At 37.9% G+C, this 22,742-nt stretch overlaps 4 protein-coding genes across 6 annotated transcripts in view; 3 read left to right on the top strand and 1 right to left on the bottom strand.

The window, feature by feature from the left end:
* Positions 1-12,401, bottom strand: part of maea (macrophage erythroblast attacher, E3 ubiquitin ligase) — an 84,794-nt gene extending 72,393 nt beyond the window's left edge. Inside the window, exon 1 of the mRNA XM_034884084.1 lies at positions 12,325-12,401. The gene's annotated coding sequence lies outside the window, so the exon portion shown is untranslated. The remainder of the gene's footprint in view (positions 1-12,324) is intronic.
* Positions 736-9,122, top strand: spon2b (spondin 2b, extracellular matrix protein). The gene is made up of 6 exons (XM_034884085.1): positions 736-862; positions 2,362-2,632; positions 2,962-3,185; positions 4,660-4,851; positions 5,326-5,512; positions 8,125-9,122. The coding sequence occupies exons 2-6, from the start codon at positions 2,398-2,400 to the stop codon at positions 8,301-8,303; spliced, it is 1,017 nt and encodes a 338-aa protein (XP_034739976.1). The 5' UTR covers positions 736-862; positions 2,362-2,397; the 3' UTR covers positions 8,304-9,122.
* Positions 11,988-14,887, top strand: si:ch211-255i20.3 (transmembrane emp24 domain-containing protein 11). The gene is made up of 5 exons (XM_034884091.1): positions 11,988-12,415; positions 12,941-13,032; positions 13,615-13,740; positions 13,970-14,116; positions 14,328-14,887. The coding sequence occupies exons 1-5, from the start codon at positions 12,286-12,288 to the stop codon at positions 14,475-14,477; spliced, it is 645 nt and encodes a 214-aa protein (XP_034739982.1). The 5' UTR covers positions 11,988-12,285; the 3' UTR covers positions 14,478-14,887.
* Positions 14,888-15,170: 283 nt separating this feature from the next.
* On the top strand, positions 15,171-22,446 carry LOC117952034 (probable E3 SUMO-protein ligase RNF212). Of its 3 annotated transcripts, none has more exons than XM_034884088.1 (13): positions 15,171-15,546; positions 15,777-15,893; positions 16,599-16,660; positions 16,796-16,870; positions 17,041-17,097; positions 17,264-17,322; positions 17,438-17,497; positions 18,500-18,564; positions 19,267-19,327; positions 20,381-20,423; positions 20,603-20,657; positions 21,551-21,620; positions 22,080-22,446. In XM_034884088.1, the coding sequence occupies exons 2-13, from the start codon at positions 15,785-15,787 to the stop codon at positions 22,207-22,209; spliced, it is 846 nt and encodes a 281-aa protein (XP_034739979.1). In that variant the 5' UTR covers positions 15,171-15,546; positions 15,777-15,784; the 3' UTR covers positions 22,210-22,446. The 3 variants fall into 3 exon arrangements, with proteins under 3 accessions (XP_034739979.1, XP_034739980.1, XP_034739981.1); XM_034884089.1 differs by having other exon boundaries at positions 15,187-15,323; XM_034884090.1 differs by having other exon boundaries at positions 15,188-15,312.
* Positions 22,447-22,742: the final 296 nt, after the last annotated feature.

Here is a 22,742-nt window from a genome sequence, read left to right as displayed (position 1 = left end):
TATGGAAATCATTAGATGTGGGCTGATTCATCATGCTGGCACATATTTGTGTTTGCAAAAGTTGTGTGTGGAAAGCTGTCTGCCACCTCCAGTTTCACTAAGTCAAGCACCACACCCTACACCCTACACACACACACACACACACAGACACACGCGCACACATACGCACACAAACACACAGTCTCATAATATCTTAAAGCTTAGTTTTACATGTTATTTTGTTAAATGATGCCTCAACTTTATGAGTCCCTGAAAAACCCATCAAAGGAGTTATGCAAATTGGCTGTGACGCAGGCAATATAACTTCCTACATAAGCTCAGCTCAGCTCAGCTGCATTCAAAAATCTGACCAAGAGATACATTATTAGCCTCATAAGTCATATTCATAAAAATAGAGGGTTACAGTATCACACTGTGAAATTACACTCCCCACTAAGCTGCACAGTGGCAGTGCATCTAGAACTGCTGAATACATTAGCCATTTAATGGACTATACCTAAAGAGTAGGAGAGAGAGGAGGAGGGAGAGCCAAAGTGAAAGGGCATGAGGGAGGCAGGGAGGTCACTGACAAGCACTTTGAAAGTATTTGAATGAAAAGGGAAGTGATTTGAAGAGGAGGAAAGAGAGGGAGGAAAAGGGAGAAAGGAGGGGGAAGAAAAGGGAGAAAAGAGGGAAAGAAGGAGAAGAGAGAGGGGTGAACCTCCTGGAAGACATAAATAGGCGAAAGAGGACTTAGAGGCTTGCAGTCCCTCTCTTCGACAGCCACATCCACCGCTCTTCTCTCCCCTTCTCCTCACCTCCAGCCCTCCTCTCCACTCATCTGCCGCAACCCTCCATTCATCTGGAACCCTGAACAAAATCAGTGAGTAGTTTCTTCATCACTTCATCTTGATCCTGTTGCCACATTACAGCACAGAGATCCTTACATTAATGGAAATGTCAGCTGTATTATAGAGGGTTACCAACTATGCAGGTATAATTACTGGCAATTATTTTTGTAACAGGAATGGTATGCAATCACATTTAAGTGAAAACAAATTCATATAGCGTGATCAAATATGTGACAAAGAAGTGTGGAACAGATTTTACATGGATGCAGTGTGTTATATTGAGAAAATAGGGAAATAAGGGTTGCAGTGGAATGCAAACATCTGCTGTTAAACACATCCTGCTCTACTTTTGTGACAATATGTAAATTGCAATAGCACCCCCTTTCACCTAATCAAAATGGTAAATGAGTACATTAAGAGCAAATCTTTGTAAGAATAGCCTACACATTCATTTAAAGAATTTCACATATTAAGTCGTCTACTTAATTAAGCAAACTGCATATCACTTTATTAGCATACTGTCCATGTCCATACATACTTCTTAAAGGCAAATATGTGCTGCTGTGATGTGCTTTATTAAAGGGAATGCACCAATGGGGAACAATTAGCTCTTCATTAATTAGGGACTGTTCACACATATATAAGAAAGACTTTTTAATCATACTGTTAAAAGAGAAGAAGTTCAACAATGCAGATTATTTGTTTTTTACCAAAAAACTTAGATTTAGAAGTGTTAGATGATTTATCTTGTTTAACGAGTAACCTTCTTATTTTAAGTGTTCAACTTTACACTATAATCTTAAATCAAGCAAGCTTGTCAAGTGAAATTATCTTGCTGCATGGACAGATAATTTCATTTGTTTTGAGTACCTTTTTCCACAGATTTGTGTTTTTATCTTGTTTTTAGACACCCCTTTTTTGTAGTGCAAACTAGTCAAGTCATTGTAAGAGTTTAGGGAAGTTGGCTATGGATGATATAATGAGGTATCCAAAGTTATGAAAGTCAACTGACAAGACTAGACTGTAACTACTGCACACATTACTAAATGAATGCAAAATCTCCTTTTACCAATCCTATACTGTTAACTGAGTTTACAAGTTTTAACATTTGGAAAAGCAGTGGAGATTCAATTAAGAAAACTTTCCCTCTGACTCACATGCCCCACTTGTTAAACTTGACGCCCATGCTGCTGCCAGACACTTTGCCCTTTCACCAGTTCTCCTTGAAAGTCTTGTCATGACCAGATCCGACTGACAAAAGGACAACCTTATAGAAGTCAAAATGAAAAGGACAAATGATAACTAACTACAGACCTTTTAAATGCACAGTGAGAGATGTGAAGAAATCCTTTTGGGCAGAATAAAAATAAAGAATATAATAAATGTCTTAGAATGAAGACATTTATGGTAACAGCTAGTAAACATGCTCCAAATCAGACTTCTTGGGGTCTAGCAACAGCAGAAAGCATAAAAAAGTGTATAGTATGTGGTGATTACACATGATAGAAACATTACTGATTTCCTTATTCAGGTCCTTTATCCTTCCCCAAAATAAACCCTCATTACCATGGACACCACAAGGAACACCCTCTCCATCTCTGGGGCCTTCTACCACCTTATTGTCATGATGCTGACACTGGGCCAAGGCATTCATTCACTGCCTGTTCCTACTGACGTCCCCATGTGCACGGCCTCAGAAACTGCCCAGTACAGGTTAACGTTTTCCGGCAAGTGGAACCAGGCAGCCTTCCCTAAACAGTATCCTGTCTACCGTCCGCCTGCACAGTGGTCAAACCTCATTGGTAAGTGCACAGCAAACTGGTGTCAAATTGTATTTCATTGGTCGCAGTATGGGCAGAAGATGGGAAACAGTACTGATTGTACGAGTAACAGATAGCTAATTTTGGAAAGTACATGCAGCTTAAAGTAAATATATAGTAAAAAGAGTACAAAGAAGCAAAAGATCCTGGTTGGTCAGTATATAACACAAAATATAAAGTTAAGTAACTTGATTAATATCAACAAACAAGAAATACAACCTTAATACCTTAATATAGATATCTCTAATACCTGTTGCAACAACTGGCTTCCTTCCTTCTCTCTCCCTCGCTCTCTCTCTCTCTGCTCTTAGGGGTGACACACAGCTCTGACTACCACATGTGGCAGCGTAATGAATTTGCCAGCAATGGAGTGAGGGAGTTCGCGGAGAAAGGCGAGGCTTGGACGCTTATGAAGGAAGTTGAGGCGGCCGGCGAACGCATCCAGAGTGTTTATGGGATCCTCTCTGCTCCCGCTGTGATGGGGGGCACAGGCCAGATGAACACTGGGTTTGAGGTTTTCGCCAGGCACTCCTACGTAAGTCTCTCAACGCCTGGTTTCCTTCATTTACAGTCAGGGCATTGAGTACATCAGAGGCCTTTTTCTGAACTCTTCAAAATGCTTTCTTTAGCCTTGGTCAGAGGCATAAAGGATTTCTTAAAAATGTTGCCAATCATAGCTTTTATTGAACCAGGAATTGTTTTTTTCTTAAATTGATGTGTAATTTTAATTTTGATTTAATACTACTAATTTACACTGCTTATTTAGAAGTGCAAAATTATGTTTTTGTAATAAATATCAGCCCAAATGCACCTAGCATTGGTCCAACTTTAACCCACCATATTTACTGTAGTTGGCCAGTGTTCCATTATAACGGGCATTTTAAGTGCATGCACTGTTTAAGTTCCAAGTAAGTGTTTTACATACCTAGGATGAACTAGATCAGTGGTGTTGTTACCCAAGTTTAGTGTGTAGCATATGGAAAATAAGAGTCTGGAACTGGTTTTATAGTAGCATTAACTGTTTTGCTGTATCAGCCTACTTAAAAAGGCACAATGCAGCTCTTTCTTATACGTTTTTTTTTATAATTAACAATTAGCTGTAGTGTGAAAAGTGTTATTACTTGTCTTAAAATACACTTGGGGCATTGACAAATGTGAGTAATTTCTTTTTTTTAACAACACTGGTAACCTTTTTATAGTTTTGGCTATGTTTCTCATTATCATAGCCCCGTGACATGGAACAGCCTCAAGAGAGCTTCCCAAATGCAGCTTAAATTATGTCTCTACAAAATTGTGTAAAACTTAGCAGGATTTGGCTTTTAAACATTCTACTAGAGTCTCAGGGAAAGGTCATAAAGTTGGGGACAGGTTGGATCACAATGTTAGGTCTGGACATGAAACAAGAGGGAGAGGGAAGAGGAGACAAACTTGTGACTTGGAGGTGAGAGAAATGAAAAAAAGCCAGTTGGAGACAGAAGATGCTCACCAACACTAAACAAACTATACTGATGCTGGTACTTAACACCTGCAACATGTAGGGAAGTGAGTGAATCTAATCTTAGGAATAGGTCTGAATAAACGTTCGACAATTTAAAGAATTTGTAGGTGTGGATTTAGAAATGAACTTACAGACCTCTGTAGCCCACTCCTCATCTTTACTTGAGGATAGTGGCTTAAAGGTCCCATGACATGGTGCTCTTTGGAAGCTTTTATAGATACCTTAATTGTCCCCTAATAATAGATACTTTAAAAAAACAACTTATTCCAACAATGTGAAGTATCAAGGTGAAGTACTTTACTTTGATTTAAACTCATTGTCCAAATAACACAAGGTTAAAAAATTATCCACTGACAAACACAAAGACCAATTCATATATGGTAAAATAACCATTTTCTTCCCATCCTTGTCTTTCTCCTATCTCCATTTCTCACTTTGACCCACCTCCTCATTTTCACCTCTCTCTCTATCTTCTTCTCCCTACGCTCTACTTCCTTCTCTTTATCTGCAGCTGTCGTTTATGGTGCATCTCATTCCAAGCCCGGACTGGTTTGTGGGTGTGGAGAGCTATGACCTCTGCGATGGCGACCATTGGAAAGAGAACGTGTCACTGGAGCTTTTCCCATTCGATGCAGGAACTGACAGCGGGTTCACCTTCTCTTCTCCCAACTTCGAGACCATCCCACAGGACAGAATTACACAGGTGGGTTATCCTGAGCCAAGGGCAAAATCCATCAATCTAAAGCCAAAAATCACTAATCGTGTTAAAAGGGACATGAGCTTAACATTGTTGATAAAACCAGTGTTGGCAAGGAGATCCACATTGTTTTATACCATTTGTGTGTAAAGACGGAGCACAACAGAAGATAAAAATGCCTTGAAGGTTTTGTATTTCTCTTTCTTTGTTTTGCTTTCATCCTAGACTTGAAATGTTCAGGACACTGTGTCTATAGTGGAAAGTACTAACTATTAACATCATTATCATCATTTAAAATCATTGGCATGAGCACTTTAGTGCCCTAATTACTCAAGACACAAACATCTTATTTGCCAAAAATGTATCTCTTTAAAATAATTAAAGGATGTCACATGTACTGTATAAGAGTTGATGTCTCTGTTTACCACCAATGACTCACCATATATAAACTGTTATTCCTTGTCCATTTCCCCTCCATAGATCACTTCTTCCTTCCCTAGCCACCCTGCAAACTCCTTTTACTACCCCCGCCTGAAACACCTGCCGCCCATTGCCAAGGTTACACTGACAAAGATAAAGAAGACCAATAAGATAATCAGCCTGCCTATGGAGCCTACCCAGTCCAACCAACTGCCAACAGGAAATGAGATTGAGGACAAGCTCATAAGTAAGTAAAAACTCTGCACTGGGTAAACTGTGGAATGTTGATGACAAAAAGTCACTTGCATAATAACAGTCATAAATGACTGATCCCAAGTAGTAAAAAAAACTAAAACTGAATGGTGCTGTAATTATGATTACTATACTTCCATAGAGAACAGATGTAGTAATTATGTCTGCCCTGTATTAAAACAGTGCAAGGGGCTGCGTTGGTGGGGGTAACAATTGACGACAAAACACTGCACAACCAACATGACTTTGTGTAAACATACACACCGACTTTCTTAAGCCAAGTGGCGTGTTATCTGTACACATTTTGAGCTATCAGCATGTATGTCTACGCTGCACACAGCAGACGTACACAAACGCCACTAACTGTGTTATCGCGAGAAGAAAGTGACAGGTTGAGTTCATGAAACGTGACACGCAGGTTGGGTTTAGGAAAAGAAGAACAGGGTTAGCTTTAGTAAAAAAAGAAACCGACAGGAAACGTCACACCCCGGACAAGAAGGAAACGTCACACGCGGGACACCATCCCCGTTGTCCTGGGTGAAAGTCCTGTCTTTAACCCATCCACCACCCCAACCTTTCATTCTACTCCCTACGTTGTAAATTCACACGCTATCGCAAGGTAATTTAACTCAAAGGAGTCCGAACGGTGTTGATAAACACGCTAAAAAGCGAGTATGTCTTGATAAGTGTCATATATACGCCATTTCATGAGATCAGTCTGGTACAACAGTTTATAATGCTACATAAGGGATTTTTTACAGGAACTCTGGAAAGTTAGCAGGACTGCAACAATTTTATCTTTCATCATGATAATCTTTGACCATAATTAGTGCTATGGAGCAGTGCTATGCTATACAATGCAATACAAGTTCCTGCCACCGGTTTCACACTATTTCGCTCATCAACATTGGGTGCCAATATTGTTCAGAGTGCTGTAAAACTGTTTGTTTGCTAGAAAACTCAACAAGGTTACTTTGGTACCAGGCCAAAGTGTCCAATATTAAAACTCAAACATAAATATTTTGCAAGTATAACATAAACATTTTTAAATCAAATTCAAGCACTTATATATAGCTGGCACAGTATGCTGAAATATGGATTAGTAAACTCAACATGTTAACAGCATTTGCATCCACCCTTCCTACACTACGCTGCCTCTCTCCACTCCACTTGCACTGATCTAATCATTTACATATATAAAAGAAAATAAATGCTCAAAGTCACACAAAAGAACAGATGAAGGATTTAGCACAACAATAGGAGCTGGAGTCTTAGTCTTTTCCTGACTTAAATGAAAGCATTTGGGAACCATTACAGACCACACACAAACTCAATTACTTCCAACCAGAAACCAGAGAAGCCAAGTGAGGGCAAGCAATCAGAAAATGCCAGGGGCACATCTGGCATCCAGTGGAAAACTCTAAAGATGAGACACTGATTAAGTGAGAAAGCATTTAAAGAAATCTAGGTAATAATTCTGCACAGCAACATTTGAGTCATGACCATAAAAAGGATGCAGACACGTATGTTCTAACAAGATCTGAATCCATAAGGTGAAGCCGGGTTTATTTAATGTTGGTTCCCAGACTGTTAAAATTTAAGACTCTGTTGTACAGATTAGTGGTAACAGTAAAAAGCCCAACTGCAAGTAAGGATAGAAAGAGGGCTTGGAAAAATTAAGACAATTAGTGTGTTGAACTAGAAGTCAAGCCAACAAGGCAGTATTAAAACTGTGTGACTGATTTTCTCCAAGAAGGGGAAAATCAACTTTTTATAAATAAATACATCCCCACAGAAAGTCTAAACAGATGACTTGACCAGGAAAGTTTTTTTTGGGACGGAAAAAAAATGAAATAGATAGCGTGCCAACCTGGCAGTAGAGCTGACAGCACACTTATCAGATTCAGTGTTCAGGTAGACTGTAAAGGTTTGAAGAAGCATCACAGACTACAAGTCCGTTCCCCTGACTACCCAACAACAAACAACACAGGGGCCAGGAATCTGTAGGGTTTCCTGCCTTGTTTTCAATGCTCTATCTTACCCCTCCTTCTGTTTGATCCTTCCTTCCCTCTGTCTCTTTTATGCCTTGTCCCCAGGGCTTGAGCAACATTTTTCATTATAGATAACAAAACACCTTCTTTGGTTTAGTGAAATACAAAACTTGCTTTATCTTACAGCATTGTATCACTTTATCTTTCCCTCTGTCCTTAATAGAAGGGATACTTGACTTGCTTGGGCCATCTCTCCAGTCCATCCATGTAGCTTCCGTATCGCCTCCCATCCTTCTGCTTTTCTACTCTTTAACCGACAACAAAGTCTGTGATGCATATCACCTCTACGGAGGCTCACAACAAGGTTGGCTAAAGTAGCCTAGCTAGTTCATCATGTTGGACAAAGGGAGAATCAGAGCAAAACAAGAAAGACATGATGTAACATTACACTTCAATGGCGAGCCTCCTTTCAGTGCATTACCGCTGAGGTACCTTTTAGCAAGGCTCCAAATCCTTATCTGCTGAAGTTGGCTTATTAAGTGATAGCACTGTTTACTGTGAGGCAGGAATGTACTGACAAATGTGAATGTATTATAATTTCCTTCTCTTAATGCAGATACCCCTCTGGACTGTGAGGTGTCAGTGTGGTCTCCTTGGGGCTTGTGCAAAAGCAAGTGTGGAGACTCAGGTGTGCAGCACCGCACACGCTACATCATTATGCACCCCGCCAACAATGGATTAGCCTGCCCTCTGTTGGAGGAAGAGAAGAAGTGCTTCCCAGACAACTGTTTATGACTAGGCCAGGAAAGGAGGAAGAAGAAAGAGAGGAAGGAGAGGAGAGAGAAGAAAGAGAGGAAAGCCAGGAAAGGGAGGAAAGGACGAAGACAGAGAAACAACAGTAAAAGGTCTGCGGCTTATTCACATGAGGCATAAATATCATGAAGCAAACTCCCTTATTTCCTCCCTGGCTATACCCTCTGTCTGTGGAAATGACTAATGTACTGATTGTCTCATTGTGAAATTGCAGAATGTCTTATACTCAAGACACATTGATAGACCTGACAGCACTAGAGAGGTGTAGTTTGGCGAAATAGCTATTAGACACCACTTCAGTTTTGGCAGATTATCTAAATTGTCTGGGGACAGAACTGTGCTGTTTTAAACATAGACATCAACTAAAAACACATTTACACATTATAATTGGGTTTTAATTGGACATTTCTAAAGATCACAGAAACTTGTTTGCCCACAGTAGATTATAACTCCTAGCAGCTTCCATCAAGCGGAAAGCGGATTTGGAAATTAATCAATATAAAGTAAATGATACATGATCTAAAATCCCTATACTTAGCAGAAAAGCATTACAATAGCAGCTCTGGCACAGGGGAAAATATGACACCTCAATAGTTCCATTAGCAAAAGTGTAGTAGTACAAGCAGAGAAGTACATCAGTACATCAACATCAGTACGGTCCTCTCCGCATTCAAAACATAACATTCACTGAGACATATTAGAAATATTAATTCAAACATGTTTTGTAAAAAGAAAATACTAAAAATTTAGACAGTCACAGAGGATAGAGTAACGTGAGGAGAATTCCACAACTGATAGCAGTTGGTCATACGTTGGTCACAAGGTTTAAAAAGTCACAAAAGTATGTCAGACACATCAGTACGGTCCTCTCCGCATTCAAAACATAATATTCACATTTCTGAAAACAAAGAATATATTTATTAACAGGATTTTTGCCTGTGGTGTACAGTATATGAAATCTGAAAGTATAACTTGTAGGCCTTTATGTTATTGAAATATTAGTTTAAATGTTTTTTGTAAAAAAACAAATGCTAAAAATGTACAAAACATGTATATTTCCTGTATGGCCAATAAAGGTATTGTGACCTCATTGATAACCGTTTCATTTAGCCAGAGATTGCATTTACGTTATGTATATTTGAAGTCTCATTGCAAAACTTCAGATAATCAGAAAAACTACTGTGAGTTTTCAATTTTATAAATTAAAATGCTTCTTTAGTGCCTGACCTTATTGCCTGACATTTAAATCGGAACCCCAGATTCAGGCTGACTTGCAAATGGGTTCTGAAATTCAAATGACTAACACTGGGTTTGCAGGATTAAATTGAGCGAAGATAGAAAAGCTTTTAATAGGACAATCTGGGTTCAAGGCCGGGTGTTGCCTAGGATTCACCCTGATGAAGTGTTGGTCATAAAATTGATGAATGTACTGACCAACTATTTAACAGTTCACCAAATGTGGATATAGCTCAGGAGGGCTGAAATCTCACAGAGCACACTTCATGCTGCTATGTCCAGTGCAGCACGTCCCACTTATGAAGCAGGAATCCCATTTGATAGGCAGAACAGACGCCAGTTACACGTAACGTGACCACTTTCTCCAGAAAAGATTTCTTGGCAGTAACACCCCCCCACCATGCAAAATAGATAGCTTACTGCCATTGACAGACTGAACAGCAATAAGAACTAAACATCTGGTGCAAGAGGGAGCTCTCCTTCCGTTTTGAATGACGAAGGAGAGGAAAATTACTGACTGAGGAGAAACAGGAGCAGATTCAATTTCTGGCTTTCCCTAACAGTAGTTCCATCACCTAAGTCTGAGAGAAGTAAGTTTAAAGTATATAACACGTACACACTACTATATGATGAGAATATATTGTGGTGTGTATACAATACAAGGGATTTTGTTGCCATACCAATCAGGTTTCCAGCCTTTTTTTCAGGATACAGTAAAAAAGTTAAAATATATACGTACCTCCGCATTATGTTTATAATATACAACAAACAACAAGATCAATACTTCTGCTAAAGGAAAGAAATTGAAATTTGCATCAGAACTAAAGTTGCTTGTGGGTCACAGTAAATTGCAGATATTAACGATAGTATTCATTACAAGATCTGAGATGCTACGTATAAATCCATTGCAGTTTAAAACGGAATCTATTATTTCAATGAATCCATTGATTTATTATTCACACTATCTGTAAAAACACTGAAGTATAGGAGGAGAAGGAAAAACAGATTATTTGCTAACTTTGAGGAATAACAACGTTTGCAGATGGTAAATATGAGAAGGATTTATTCTGTGTGTGTGTGGGTGTGGGGGTTTACTTTATAAGTGAACTCATCTGACATTTGAACCTTCTTTCATACTGTGGTAAAAGTCGCAGACTAGTAATCCTTACTGTAGAGCTGCACAATTGATCAAATTTTAATCCAATCACGGTTTTGGCTTCCAAGGATCACATTTGCGTAATCAAGCAATATTTTAAATGCGTCAATCCGTTCATAGAACGCTCCGTTTTGTTTTTGCAAAGCCAATTGGCCGCTCTGTAAACCACTGTGATCATGTGACAGCTGTATATTGTTAAGCATGAGAGGCAAACCTGAAGTTGTACCAGTGTTTCCGTTGGTAACTCTGCTATCACCACGGCAAAAAACTGAAAAAGTCATTGAATGCAACTAACTTTAGTTCGTAGAATAATAGCGTGTGAGACGGAGCCAGCTGGACCTGGGCGAGAGATGTGACCCATGGCCAGAATATCATAGTTCATAAAAATGCAGCTCAGTAACGATACAGACATTTCATACACACGTGTGTAACTCTACTGACCCGTCATTCAACCTGTGCTGGATCCATTCATAATGAGTCAGCCATCACTCTGTGAGTAGCGTACGCTTCAATCCATCACACCCCCCCCTCTCTCCCTAGCTCTTTTAATCAGTTATTTTTTAAACAAGTGAAGGAGCTTTTCTCAGAGATACTTTCTTTTTTTTAATTATTATTTTCATTTACATGTGTTGCAGTTGTACGTATGTACAACATACAACTTCAATATAAGAGGAATGTAGCACAATATGGATGTGAAAGCAGTTATAAATAGCCTATGTGACAATAAAATTTGTTTTGGATAAATTTAACAAATGATCGTGATAATTAATCATGATCTCAATATTGATCAAAATTATCGTGATTATCCTTTTGGCCATAATCGTACAACCCTACCTTGCTGCGTTACTACGTTACTAAATTAAAAGGTGACCACTATAGTTTATTAATAAAAATTAAGTCAGTAGGTCAGATGAGAAGTGCATGTCTAATTTGTCAGGAGAAACTGCTGTGGTGTCACGCTACCCCAGCAGTGTGTTTATACATTGTCTCAGCCTAGAGGGACAACCAAAATGGATAAACACCTTCTTGGATATATTACTTCCTGCATCTTGATAGCTATTGATACATCCCTCAAGGCACAGTTCAACATCTTTCACTTTGGATTTAGTGTAACAAATGCAGAGGAGGCCCTTGGCTCTGTTTAGGAAATAAGTCTAATGCGGTATTAAACAAGTATACTGCAATAAATATTTTCTGTTTGATAGCAAGGAAATATATAAATATTGCATGTGTCAGAGTTCTACTACTACTTCCACGTGGAAGTTGTCAGTCCCATTCAATCACTATTCTTAGCAGCTTTGCTATTGGCTCCCAGTTTAACCAGTCAAATAACGACCAGAATGTCTCGTCACACAAAGCAGCACCTGTGAGTTTCACACACTCAAACTGTCTCCCTTATAGCCTTCCACTTCAAATACACGCTATTGGACATGAGTGTTTGGCTAGTCAATGAAAAATACCTCAATCCTGAGCTAGAGTTTGCAGATCTACAAAAAAACGTCAAGTGGAACTACAGGCCAACATTTTGGACGTCATATGTATTGTAATTTAATATCTCATTGTTAACTGAAAATGGGTTTGCGAGGAATTGGCTTTCTCCTGCAGTGTTACCTGATGTTGGCAGCAGCCATGTATTTTGATCTCGGAGAGCAGGAAGAAAAATGCATCATCGAGGAGATTCCTGAAGACATGCTAGTCACCGGTGAGTCCTGGAGAGGGAATAATTCTGTCGTTTACAATGTGTAGAATTAGATTTGGAAAACTGCATTGTAAATTGCCACGTGATTGTTAAATCACAGTGATGTTATAGGCAAATCTATGACAGTGTGTCTCTCACTAGAGTGAGTGCAAAGGCCATTTATGACTTCTAAACTGCTGATTAAGTAGTCTTTATGAAAACTGATTTGTTCCTTGCATTAAGAACTATATATATATGTATGTGTGTGTGTGTATGTGTGTGTAAATATATATAATATAAATGTAAATGTGTACGTGGTTGACATTTGTTTTAACAGAAACTTGTCAATGAATGCATAAATTACATACTATATTTTTGAATAACTTAAATATAATGAATTTAATGTAAATCACAATAAAATATTCATAATTTCTATTTCCTCTTTATGATCAATCTAATCCTTATCAATCTTATTCAAATATTAGAGGCTGTATAATGATTTGACTACTACTGTGTGGGAGTGACATACAAACTGTATCTTACCTTCAGGTTATTTCTTGTTGGAGCCTTGGGATTTAAAGGCGTATTCCCACTACCCTCAACTCGGCGTCACTGTGACAGTCAGAGACCCAAACCATGAGGTACTGCACTCACAGGAGAGGTTTATCACCAAGCCAGCATAATACAAGCATGTGTGTGTGATAGTACTCTAAAACATGTGCTGGCTGGTTTCCCCATTCAAACCAAACCCAAACAAGGATGAAATTTAACACAGTATTAATAAAGATTAGCACTGCAGCATAAGCTTTAGCTTTGTTATTGTACAATAACATTAGTATCACAACTCCAGTTTGACAGTGCTGGAAGAAGTTTTTAAATCATTTACTTAACACGGCTGTACTAAACATTCAGAACATTACTATAGCAGCAAACAATTGTGTGCTATGGGAAGATATAGTGAATAATGGCATCCTGAGCAGAGAAAAATAGAGAGCAAAGAAAGAGCAGAGTTACACTCTCTCTAAGTGTGTAGTAATCTGAATGTCTGTGATCTTATTTTTGACAACCGGTCTGGCAGCATGTGCATATTAGTGGATGTGGCTATAAACAAACAGTTTGTATTGTGGAATGGTCTGTGGGGAAGCCTTACGAAACCGTGTCTCAATTTTGTTGACCCATAGATGAGGAAATGTTGGCCTGACAGTGTCTTTCCTGCTCTCTAGGTTTTGATGTCAAAACGCTATGGTAAATTTAGTAAATTCACCTTCACAGCTCACGCCTCTGGTCAGCACTACCTTTGCTTCCAAACCAATTCCACGCGGTTTGCTGTCTTTGCTGGAGAGAAGCTGGTGAGACCTATGGACACAAAGAGAATATTGATTTAAAAAAGAGACGGAACTGGAGCAACACATACAGTATTACAATATCATATTAAACACTCTGTCACAACATTGTACATGTGTATAGCGACAAAAAAAGGGATTCTATTCTTCTATCTGTAAATTGTGTACAGACTTATCACACATTTGTAAAAAATAAATGAATAAATAAATAAATGTATTCATTTGTGCTGCACAGAAACTACATTTGGACGTTCAGGTGGGAGAGCACTCGATTAACCCCAAAACCGACAAGACCAAAGACAACATGGAGACTTTGGAGAACAGCCTCAGCCACCTCATTGATCAGATGATGTACATCACCAGGCAGCAGGAGTACCAGAGGGTAAATAACTATTTTACTATCCTGTCCTTAGTGGAAAGGGTAGAAGCAGCGTGGAAGTATTGATGTGAGGATTATCATTTAGTATTAACTTAAATAAATAAATAAGGCATACTCTACTAATTTTACAAAATGTAGTTTTTTTTCTCAAAAGCAACAATATTGTAGGCTATGTGTCTCTTCTCCTTGTTTTACATTCCCTCCATTCATTCAGGAGAGAGAGGAGGTGTTTCGTCAGATCGGGGAGGACACCAACAGTAAAGTGCTATGGTGGGCCGTGGTGCAGACCTTCATTCTACTGTCAGTTGGTTTCTGGCAGATGAAACGACTCAAAGACTTCTTCATCGCCAAGAAGCTGGTCTGATGATGAACTCTGACCTGACAGCTTTAAGCCTGATGATCTTACTGCATGTCCGGCCCATACCTGTCCAAATGTTTAATTTTTAAAAGCAATGTAAGGCTAGAATAATGATGGATTATTGATGTGACTGTTAAAATAAATTAAATTACAACATTTTAAAACTAAAATCCACCAACACTGCTTTTAAAATATTGTTAGTGTACAATATGGATAATCTTGCCAAAACTAAAGTATTTCTAAAGGTTAGCGTTGTTCTTTCTTTATAAAAATTATTTTCCATTTACCCTTTCTATTCTTCAAATCTGTTGCCCTTAAAACAGAAGGTAATTGCATAAAATGGACTGTAATCTTAAATTGGGTTTAGCTATATTCCCACACCTGTTTACGCTTCTGTTAAAATAAATTGATAACCGAATAACTTTTTGGCCCCCATTATAAGCAAATGTACATAATGTTTATCAGGACTGAACACACAACACAGGACACTAAAGGGAAGTAATAAACAGGAGCATTGTTTAGTTTTGTTTATTTATTTTGTTTATTTCCCTGACATGACTTAACTCATACTGATATATTTTACTTTACTTACTGAAAAAGTTGTATTACACTTTGCTAACGATAGTTAGCTAGCAGTCTTGTATATTTTGGATTGATGTACCTATTTAGCTAACGTTAGCTAGTTCACAGAATAAGCAAACATTGGCGCTAACAGAGGAAAACTCTGACGTCGTTAGGTGCTAGCTAGTAACGTTAACTACAAGGAAAAAATGTATTAGGACGTTAGCTAGGCTGGCAGTTACTTCTTATATTTTTTTCAACATACAATGCCCGAAGTTTGGTAATGTTGCACTAATTAGTTTTAAACTAATTCAAATAAATTAAAAGAGCAGCTGTACAGCTAGCTAACAGCTAGGTCTTTCAGACTGACCAAGCGGTTTGCTCTGCGCTTGCCGCTGGGTTCAGCGCCTTAAGTTCACTCTGAATTAGCTAGCTAGACCTTACACATCCGTTATTTAAGTTAGCTAGCTAGCTAAACATTAGCATTTAGCTTCACTTGCAGCGGATATCCTAGGTAACGTAAAACATCTACATAGAACATCAACATTAACTAACTGTAAGAAGGGGTTAGCGGTGAATACATGTATCTAAACAGAGATGCGTCCAAATCACGCAATTAAGGTGTAGCTAATACCACTTAGCCAAATTCGTTAATTCGCAGTTTGCTAGCTCGCTAGTCAACAAACTAGCTAACGAGTCAGACAGGTCACTTAGCAACCTAAACCCAACCTTATCTTCTTGCAGGTCTTCAAATGGCTTATTGGATCTGTTGCAACTCCTGCTTCCTCTCTCCCAGTGCTGAAAGGAAACTAGCTGTCACAACCTGTGGCCATATCATCTGTAGTACCTGTTATCAAAAAGGTAGCTAGACAGGTTTATGACACTAATCACTGTTGTGTTTATGTTTGGATAACTAGCTACTGTCTAACAGTTCAGCGCCATATCTTTACTTCAGTTGTACCAGACAGGTGAAAGTGATTAAACAGGGACATCTGTTGGACTTCAAGGTGTATTGCAGAGCTGATGACTCAGTTGTACACAAGAGTGTACTCAAGCCATTAGCGTCAAACTAAACTTTTCCATGCCTAAGACACAAACGAGTCTCCCAGTAAACAAACTTTCCCTTAAGAATACAAATTTTTACAGTATTTCTTTGTCACATTTAGATTTTGTTATTTTCCATTTTATGTAACAACAGAGGGAGTGAAATCTCCCTCAAGTCATGCTCTGTTAGTGTCTGCTTCTCCTCATGCACTTCAGATTAAAATTACACCTTTCAACATTGGATATGGGATACATACAGGAGAGTACTCTCCTGGAAGTCCATTGGTTCCACTTTGGGAGCCTCTAATCATATTCACAAGGTCTAATCTCAGTCAGACTCTCAAGAGTTTGATTTTAATTGGCTTTGCCTTTCGGAGGTTACACTTACTGTAATTCATTTTGGTCCTCAGGCGCCAGCAATTTGAAACCCTAATTTTGTTCACTTCCTGTATTGGATTTACAGTCTACATGTTGATTATGTGAAGCATTTTTTTCCATATATAATTGAAACTTTTTTTTTAGGCAAACCAGGTCAGTGTTTAATATGCAACACCAAATGCCAAGTATCACCTCTCACTGACAGAGTAAGCATCATTCTTCTCATTTAATGGCATCCTAGGGAGGCTGTGGGGCTGTCTGCATGGGATAACACCACAACAGACTAATATCGTTTCACAGTCCTACTGTCATTACAGACATGTGAAATGTCTTTGTTTCAGAGCAGCTCAGAGGTGAGGGCCCTGTTCTCCGACATCAATGTTGTGGCAACCAAACACTTCACGGAAATCAGCAAAGTTTGGAAATTTTCTATCCCACGATATATTAAACTTTTTAACTTTTAAAAATCTTGTAAACTGTTCACATCAGTTCAGGATTAAGGTCTGTCCATGAAGGTTGGAGATATATACACAATATGCGTTTTTATATGACTTTACATTAGACTTACTTTCTTCCCTCTTGTCAGGTTCTAATGTTCCAGGCAAGACATCAAAAGAGACTGTTGACCTACTACCAGCAAAGGGTGTGTGTGTGTGTGTGTAAAACCTGGGTGGCATACATTTTTTTAAACACCCCCAACCATGTTGAAAGTACAATTTAATTTGTTTTTCTTGTTCTACTTGCCTACTAAAATAGATATTAACACTACTACTGTACTAGTTCATTACCAAACATTGTATCAATTACAGAATGAGAAATTAGAAGATGTGTTAGTCAATATGAAGAAAGAAATGCAGCAGATGGCAAAGTAAGTTTAACCATAAGTTTATAATAAATATTTGAATTTTCATACATATGTTTTAAACTGCAGTTTATGAAAGGTTTGGTGCCTTTCTTTATATTGTAATGTTTTCCTTTTAAAGGAAGCTGAATGAACAGAGTGCCTACATCACTAAGCTGGAAAACTCTTTTCAGCATCAGAGGTACAGCACAGAGTAGATACTTATTATAAATTGTATGTACTTATTAAGAATAATCATATTGGATACATGCTGAAGTTCTGGTTATGGGAAATTAAAACATGAGTAACACATCCCAAAAAAGCATCTGTAGTATTGCTCATGTGTTACAATTTTAGCATTCTCCAAGATTTGATACCTTTTTAAGAAATATAACTATATTTAAAGGTTTCTTGGGCAATAACTTTGTTTATGCTTGTAACTTTGATTTGTAGTCACTATGCTGGTTTATTAGCCAGTCTTTAACGGTTCCACAAACTGGTCTATCTAAAAAAAACTTGCCTTTTCCAAAGCATTAGGCTGATTCTGTAGTATTTTCAGCATCCTTCATTTGCACAGGATTATCAAATGTCATACTGCATGGTCATGCATCAGTGATCAAAATGCCTATGAAATAAAAAACTAAAATTTGACTAAATCTACAGTAAAACTTGTAATGATTTAGAATTAAATGGCCTCTGAGTTTGGCAGCAGCTTAGCATATGACATTATTTACAACCAGCTGGCTGTTATTCGTCACCTCTCACTAGGTGTCACTCCTGCCACATCTACTCCTGGAAAGTTACAACCACGACCAACACTGAATTAGTTTAAAGGGACAGGTGTATTCTTTTCTTTTATTGACAAAAGAGATATATTTTTATGGTACTTAAGTGAAGTTCTGGATTAAACATTAATATGTATCGAAATAATAATTTCAGCGAATATTGCAGCCTACAGTGTTAGATACTATTTAGATTATCCACATAGAGCTCTACATCATTCACGAGTACTGAAAGTATTTTTTAAGTGTTTTGTAATAAACAAACTAAAGGTAGATAAAAAACTCTGACCTACAGCAACTTCTTATTAAAGAATGTTTGTCTGGCTTAATGGGGAGAAGAGTTCTCACCCATTCTCTTATTCTAGGATTCAAATCTACAATTGATCGATTTATTAACATTGATTATTACTGTTCTTACTCAGTGCCAAAGTTTCATCAGGGCCTCAGATGAGCCATAGTTCCCATACTCCACTTGGACATAAATCAGGTAAACAACAACATCATCATTTTAGGTCATCATGTGCTCCACTCAAATCTGGGCTGTAGGCAAGACCACTTAAATTCGAGACCAAGACAAGTCCAGGTTGACAAGTCCCAACTCTAATCAGATTAAATGGGCTTAAATTGGAGTCAGGACCATGTTCTGATAGCAGTTCACATTAAGTATTCTTCTCTGTTGTTTAATTGTTGTTCATTGTAAGAGTCAAATGTGATATATACGTAATAACTTAAACTTTATACATTGTTTTTGGTTGTGAATTTGCCCAAATGTTGCATGGTTTACTAAAATTGAGATTAAACCAAAGAGAAACAAATACAGAGGGACTAGAAACAGACAAGTTTGAGATAATAGTAAAAAAAAAAAAAAAAAAACTTTCGGGACTAGACTTACAAAAATATACTAGTAATAAAAAAAGATTAGATCCTCAAAATTGTGTAAATCAGGATTCAGCATTAAGAATTGTTATTGTTTTTAAGGCGGACCAATCAAGACTGTTACTTCTTGCATAATGTCTGTTTTACAAAGCTCTATAGTACATGTAGTAAGAAGATGCACAGCTAAGCAGGATTGTCTTTGTGATCATATCACTGAACCAGGTTTTTTCCTGCATTCCCTGCATGACCACTAATGTCTTATTATCTTTAATAGAGTTTGGTGGCTGTAATAATGTTTCTTGCATGGTGTCAGTCCTACAGATCCAATATACCTCCCCCATGTCCCTCTCAAGACACTCCTCAACAACTAATGTGTGAGTATAGCCCTTCCTTCCCTAACTTTTCACTGTATTTCTGAACATCCCAGTCTGTGTTTCTTTTTACTCTGCCCTTAATTACCTCTCACTACGAGAGCAAAAGAGAAAGAATGTCGGAGGTATTTCACAAAACAAACAAGCTATATATCCTGAGTTCAGCCCCAATGTCTTATGTTAGCTTTAGCTGCTGTATAGCTTTGCCATGCCCCGTGGTTATCTATACACACACACACACACACACACACACACACACACACACACACACACACACACACACACACACACACACACACACACACACACACACACACCTGAATAAGCTAAGCTTTGCTTGGGTTTAGTCAAGATTCCCTATTGGGTTTCCCAGACACCATTGACACAGGATTGAATGTCTGCTTGAGTTTAACAGTACTAATGTTGTTTTATCCACTGAGACTTTAGAGTCTTTCACTGAGAAAATAGATGACGGACAGCAGATAATAACCCCATTTGCAGTACTACCGCCATGCCTCCAAGGTCAATTCAAAAAAATATTTAGATTTAAGTCACTAAATAAAATGAAAAATGTGACCAACTAAATCAAAGAGTTTCATTAGGAGCCTTGATATTTTGCCCTTGTTCTTAAGTTTGGGAAAAATGCATGGCGATTTCAATAAATAAGCAAACAATATGATATAATAATGTTGAATAAACAACAAGCTAATACTGGTCATATAACTGTTTTCCTTAAAACCAATGAATGCATAAAATAATTTAAAAAAAACTGTTTAAAAGAAGAAGTACTACTAAAATAATGTGTTTTTTTATTAATTCGCAAAATCAAAATCAATCTTGTAAATGCATGAAATTATCTCATTCTAGTTTAATAGTGTTGAAATGATCAACTTGCATTCTATTTTACATTACACTAATTTACTGCTATGTCTGTAAAAGTATGAATGTTGCTGTGACATATTTGGCTTGTTATTAAATAAAAGTTCAGGCACCACTGCAGTGCTCAGCCAACTGAACCCAACAGGACTTAATGAAGCATGCTTTTATGTCTTCCAGCACTGAAAACATGGACCTAGATGAAAGAAGTCTGTTCAGGAAAGTAAGTGTCCTTATTTTCTTTGCAGTAAGCTTTCCATTTCTGCTGTACCGTTTGTGTAATGTAACGTATGAGCTCCGTCAAGATTATACAGCATATTGACATTCACTTCAAGACTAAGTACATAAATAAAAGTGTGGAAAAATGCAAATTATATATAATGATTTGTCTCTGTCTTTCAGCCTAACAATGTCCCCAGACTGTCGTTGATCAGTCCTCCACAAGATGGACGGATGGGTATGTGCTTTGATTTTGGCACTCACTATAGGAAGAGCTGTTGTCCATGTCTAAATTTGCTCTGTTAGGACATTATGCTAGTAAAATCACATTCAGTTCAGTGGTTTGACGCCTAATATGTGTACAAGCAATACACTAAAGGTGCTTTAAGAAATGACACGTTACATAAGATGTAACACAATGAAGTCTCTCTGCCAAAGGTATGCATATAAAGTTGCATATTTACACAAGATGTCACATTGATACAGACATAATTGCACTATATTCAACTGACAAAACCATCTTGCAAACTTATTTGGTGGTTATGGACTCCACGGTTGACCACCCACAGTGATTAAACTGATACAGATGTTGGCTGTTGTTATGTTTAGGATCACATCTATTGAGCTCCTTTTCTTTGATTATGTGCTTTAATCCCTTAAAGGAATTTACCTCCACTGTGGAAGATAAATTAGGTGACAGCCTTCAAATGTTATTAGGATTGTGTAGATCCTTACTAAATCTGTGTGAGCATTTGGTTTAGTAAATATTGCACTGAAGGAAATCATAATAGTTAAAGAGCAACAGATACATTAGGCACAGACAATTCAATGTGTTGTTATTACTATAAATGGCATTTGCAGGCATGTGCAGAGGTTTGTGTACATGCTGTAGATGTTTTGCCCTGTTTGGGTGGCAACATCTACGCTTGTGAGTGGCATTTGAAAGATGATTTCCTCCATTTATCTTGTCTTCCTGGAGGATTTTCCAAACTAAACTTGCAGCATGTTATGGAAGAAGAGACACATAAGCCTATAATAACCCCAAAAATGTCTCAAGCATTTTAAAAATCATTACGAGCCATAATATTGGTTGTAAGAATTAACCTTGGATCTCTCTGGTGTTATGTTTAGGCACCATCCCTCACAGGTCGTCCAATCAGAACATGTTGACGAACCATTCTGCACGCTCTGCCTCAGTCAGGTGACTCATTTCAATCATTAAGGGCATGATTAAATCAAAATAATGCAGATTCCTTATTTGACATATAATAATTTATACAAGCTATGCTATTTCAACTTTAGATTGACACTATGAGCAACTCGTCTTACTGATTGTGAGTGTAACAAGAAGCTGCACATGGCACAGCCCTAATCGCACATACATCACACTACTTAGGAGCATACCAAATCTTTGGCTGAGAATTGTCCCTAACAAATACACTATTTACCCCTGTTTGACTGACATTTGTTAGTTTTAGCAAATTACTTAACCTTTTTAATTAATGATCATTTTAAAGATAAGAAAAGCTGGGAACATTGGAAAGTATTTAGAGACCGACTAACGCAGTGTTGCTTTTGGTGATTTAATGGTATTTCATGACAATAACAAAAGAAAGTAAATACAACTGAAGTGCAAATTAACTCTTCTCTACTCTCCCAGTCGTTTTCAAGGATCTCCAGTGACCCCAGATATTTCATACAACCAGAGTTCTGGATGGAAGTCTCCCATCTTCAAACCTCTCTCTTCCTTCAGACACTCCATGTCCTCCCTGGTCTGCCCTCCTCCTTAACAAACACACACATAAACTAACATGAACCCTTTAGAGAAAATACACCTGGCCACTGACTGACTAACTATGTCTTTCACAACCTAAAATGTGTCGCCAAAGAGTTTGTGTAATGTGTTTTAACGGCCCTGGATTCACAAATGAAATTTATTTGGCTTGTATTGTGCTGTACATTGATGACTAAACTCTTTCTGTGTTGTTGAATTGTCTCACAATGAATTAAAGGGATGAAATGATGACGCAAGTCTGGTTGCTTTTAAATAAAATATAGTGCACAGTACATTTGGTCGCAAGTGAAGCTAACTACTAGAGTTACAGTTGTTTAGCCGTGTTGTTTTGAAAGTCAACTACTTACACTAATCCAGCAGAGAGACCTACAGGCCTCCATTTACAGAGCTTACAAGCCTCTCGCCGAAGGCACGATCTGACGTCATGCTCACTCTGCTTCACCAGCACCTGTTCAATTTACAAAGATAAACTGGGATTATGTTCACAAAATAATACGTGCATTTATTGGATTCTACAAGGCAAGACTT

The sequence above is a fragment of the Etheostoma cragini genome, chromosome 10, assembly GCF_013103735.1.
Source record: "Etheostoma cragini isolate CJK2018 chromosome 10, CSU_Ecrag_1.0, whole genome shotgun sequence".
In the NCBI taxonomy this organism is placed as follows: Eukaryota; Metazoa; Chordata; class Actinopteri; order Perciformes; family Percidae; genus Etheostoma; species Etheostoma cragini.
The sequence above is the reverse complement of the archived record's forward strand: the minus strand, read 5'-3'. Positions and strand labels throughout refer to the sequence as shown.

Coding starts and splice junctions, on each gene's coding strand:
- spon2b (XM_034884085.1), top strand. CDS start 2,398: ATGGACACCACAAGGAACACCCTCTCCATCTCTGGGGCCTTCTACCAC. Junction 4,852..5,325: donor CACAGGACAGAATTACACAG/GTGGGTTATCCT, acceptor TCCCCTCCATAG/ATCACTTCTTCCTTCCCTAG. Junction 5,513..8,124: donor GATTGAGGACAAGCTCATAA/GTAAGTAAAAAC, acceptor CTCTTAATGCAG/ATACCCCTCTGGACTGTGAG.
- LOC117952034 (XM_034884088.1), top strand. CDS start 15,785: ATGGCTTATTGGATCTGTTGCAACTCCTGCTTCCTCTCTCCCAGTGCT. Junction 15,894..16,598: donor TAGTACCTGTTATCAAAAAG/GTAGCTAGACAG, acceptor CTTTTTTTTTAG/GCAAACCAGGTCAGTGTTTA. Junction 17,098..17,263: donor TGACCTACTACCAGCAAAGG/GTGTGTGTGTGT, acceptor TATCAATTACAG/AATGAGAAATTAGAAGATGT.
- si:ch211-255i20.3 (XM_034884091.1), top strand. CDS start 12,286: ATGGGTTTGCGAGGAATTGGCTTTCTCCTGCAGTGTTACCTGATGTTG. Junction 13,741..13,969: donor TCTTTGCTGGAGAGAAGCTG/GTGAGACCTATG, acceptor TGTGCTGCACAG/AAACTACATTTGGACGTTCA. Junction 14,117..14,327: donor GGCAGCAGGAGTACCAGAGG/GTAAATAACTAT, acceptor CCATTCATTCAG/GAGAGAGAGGAGGTGTTTCG.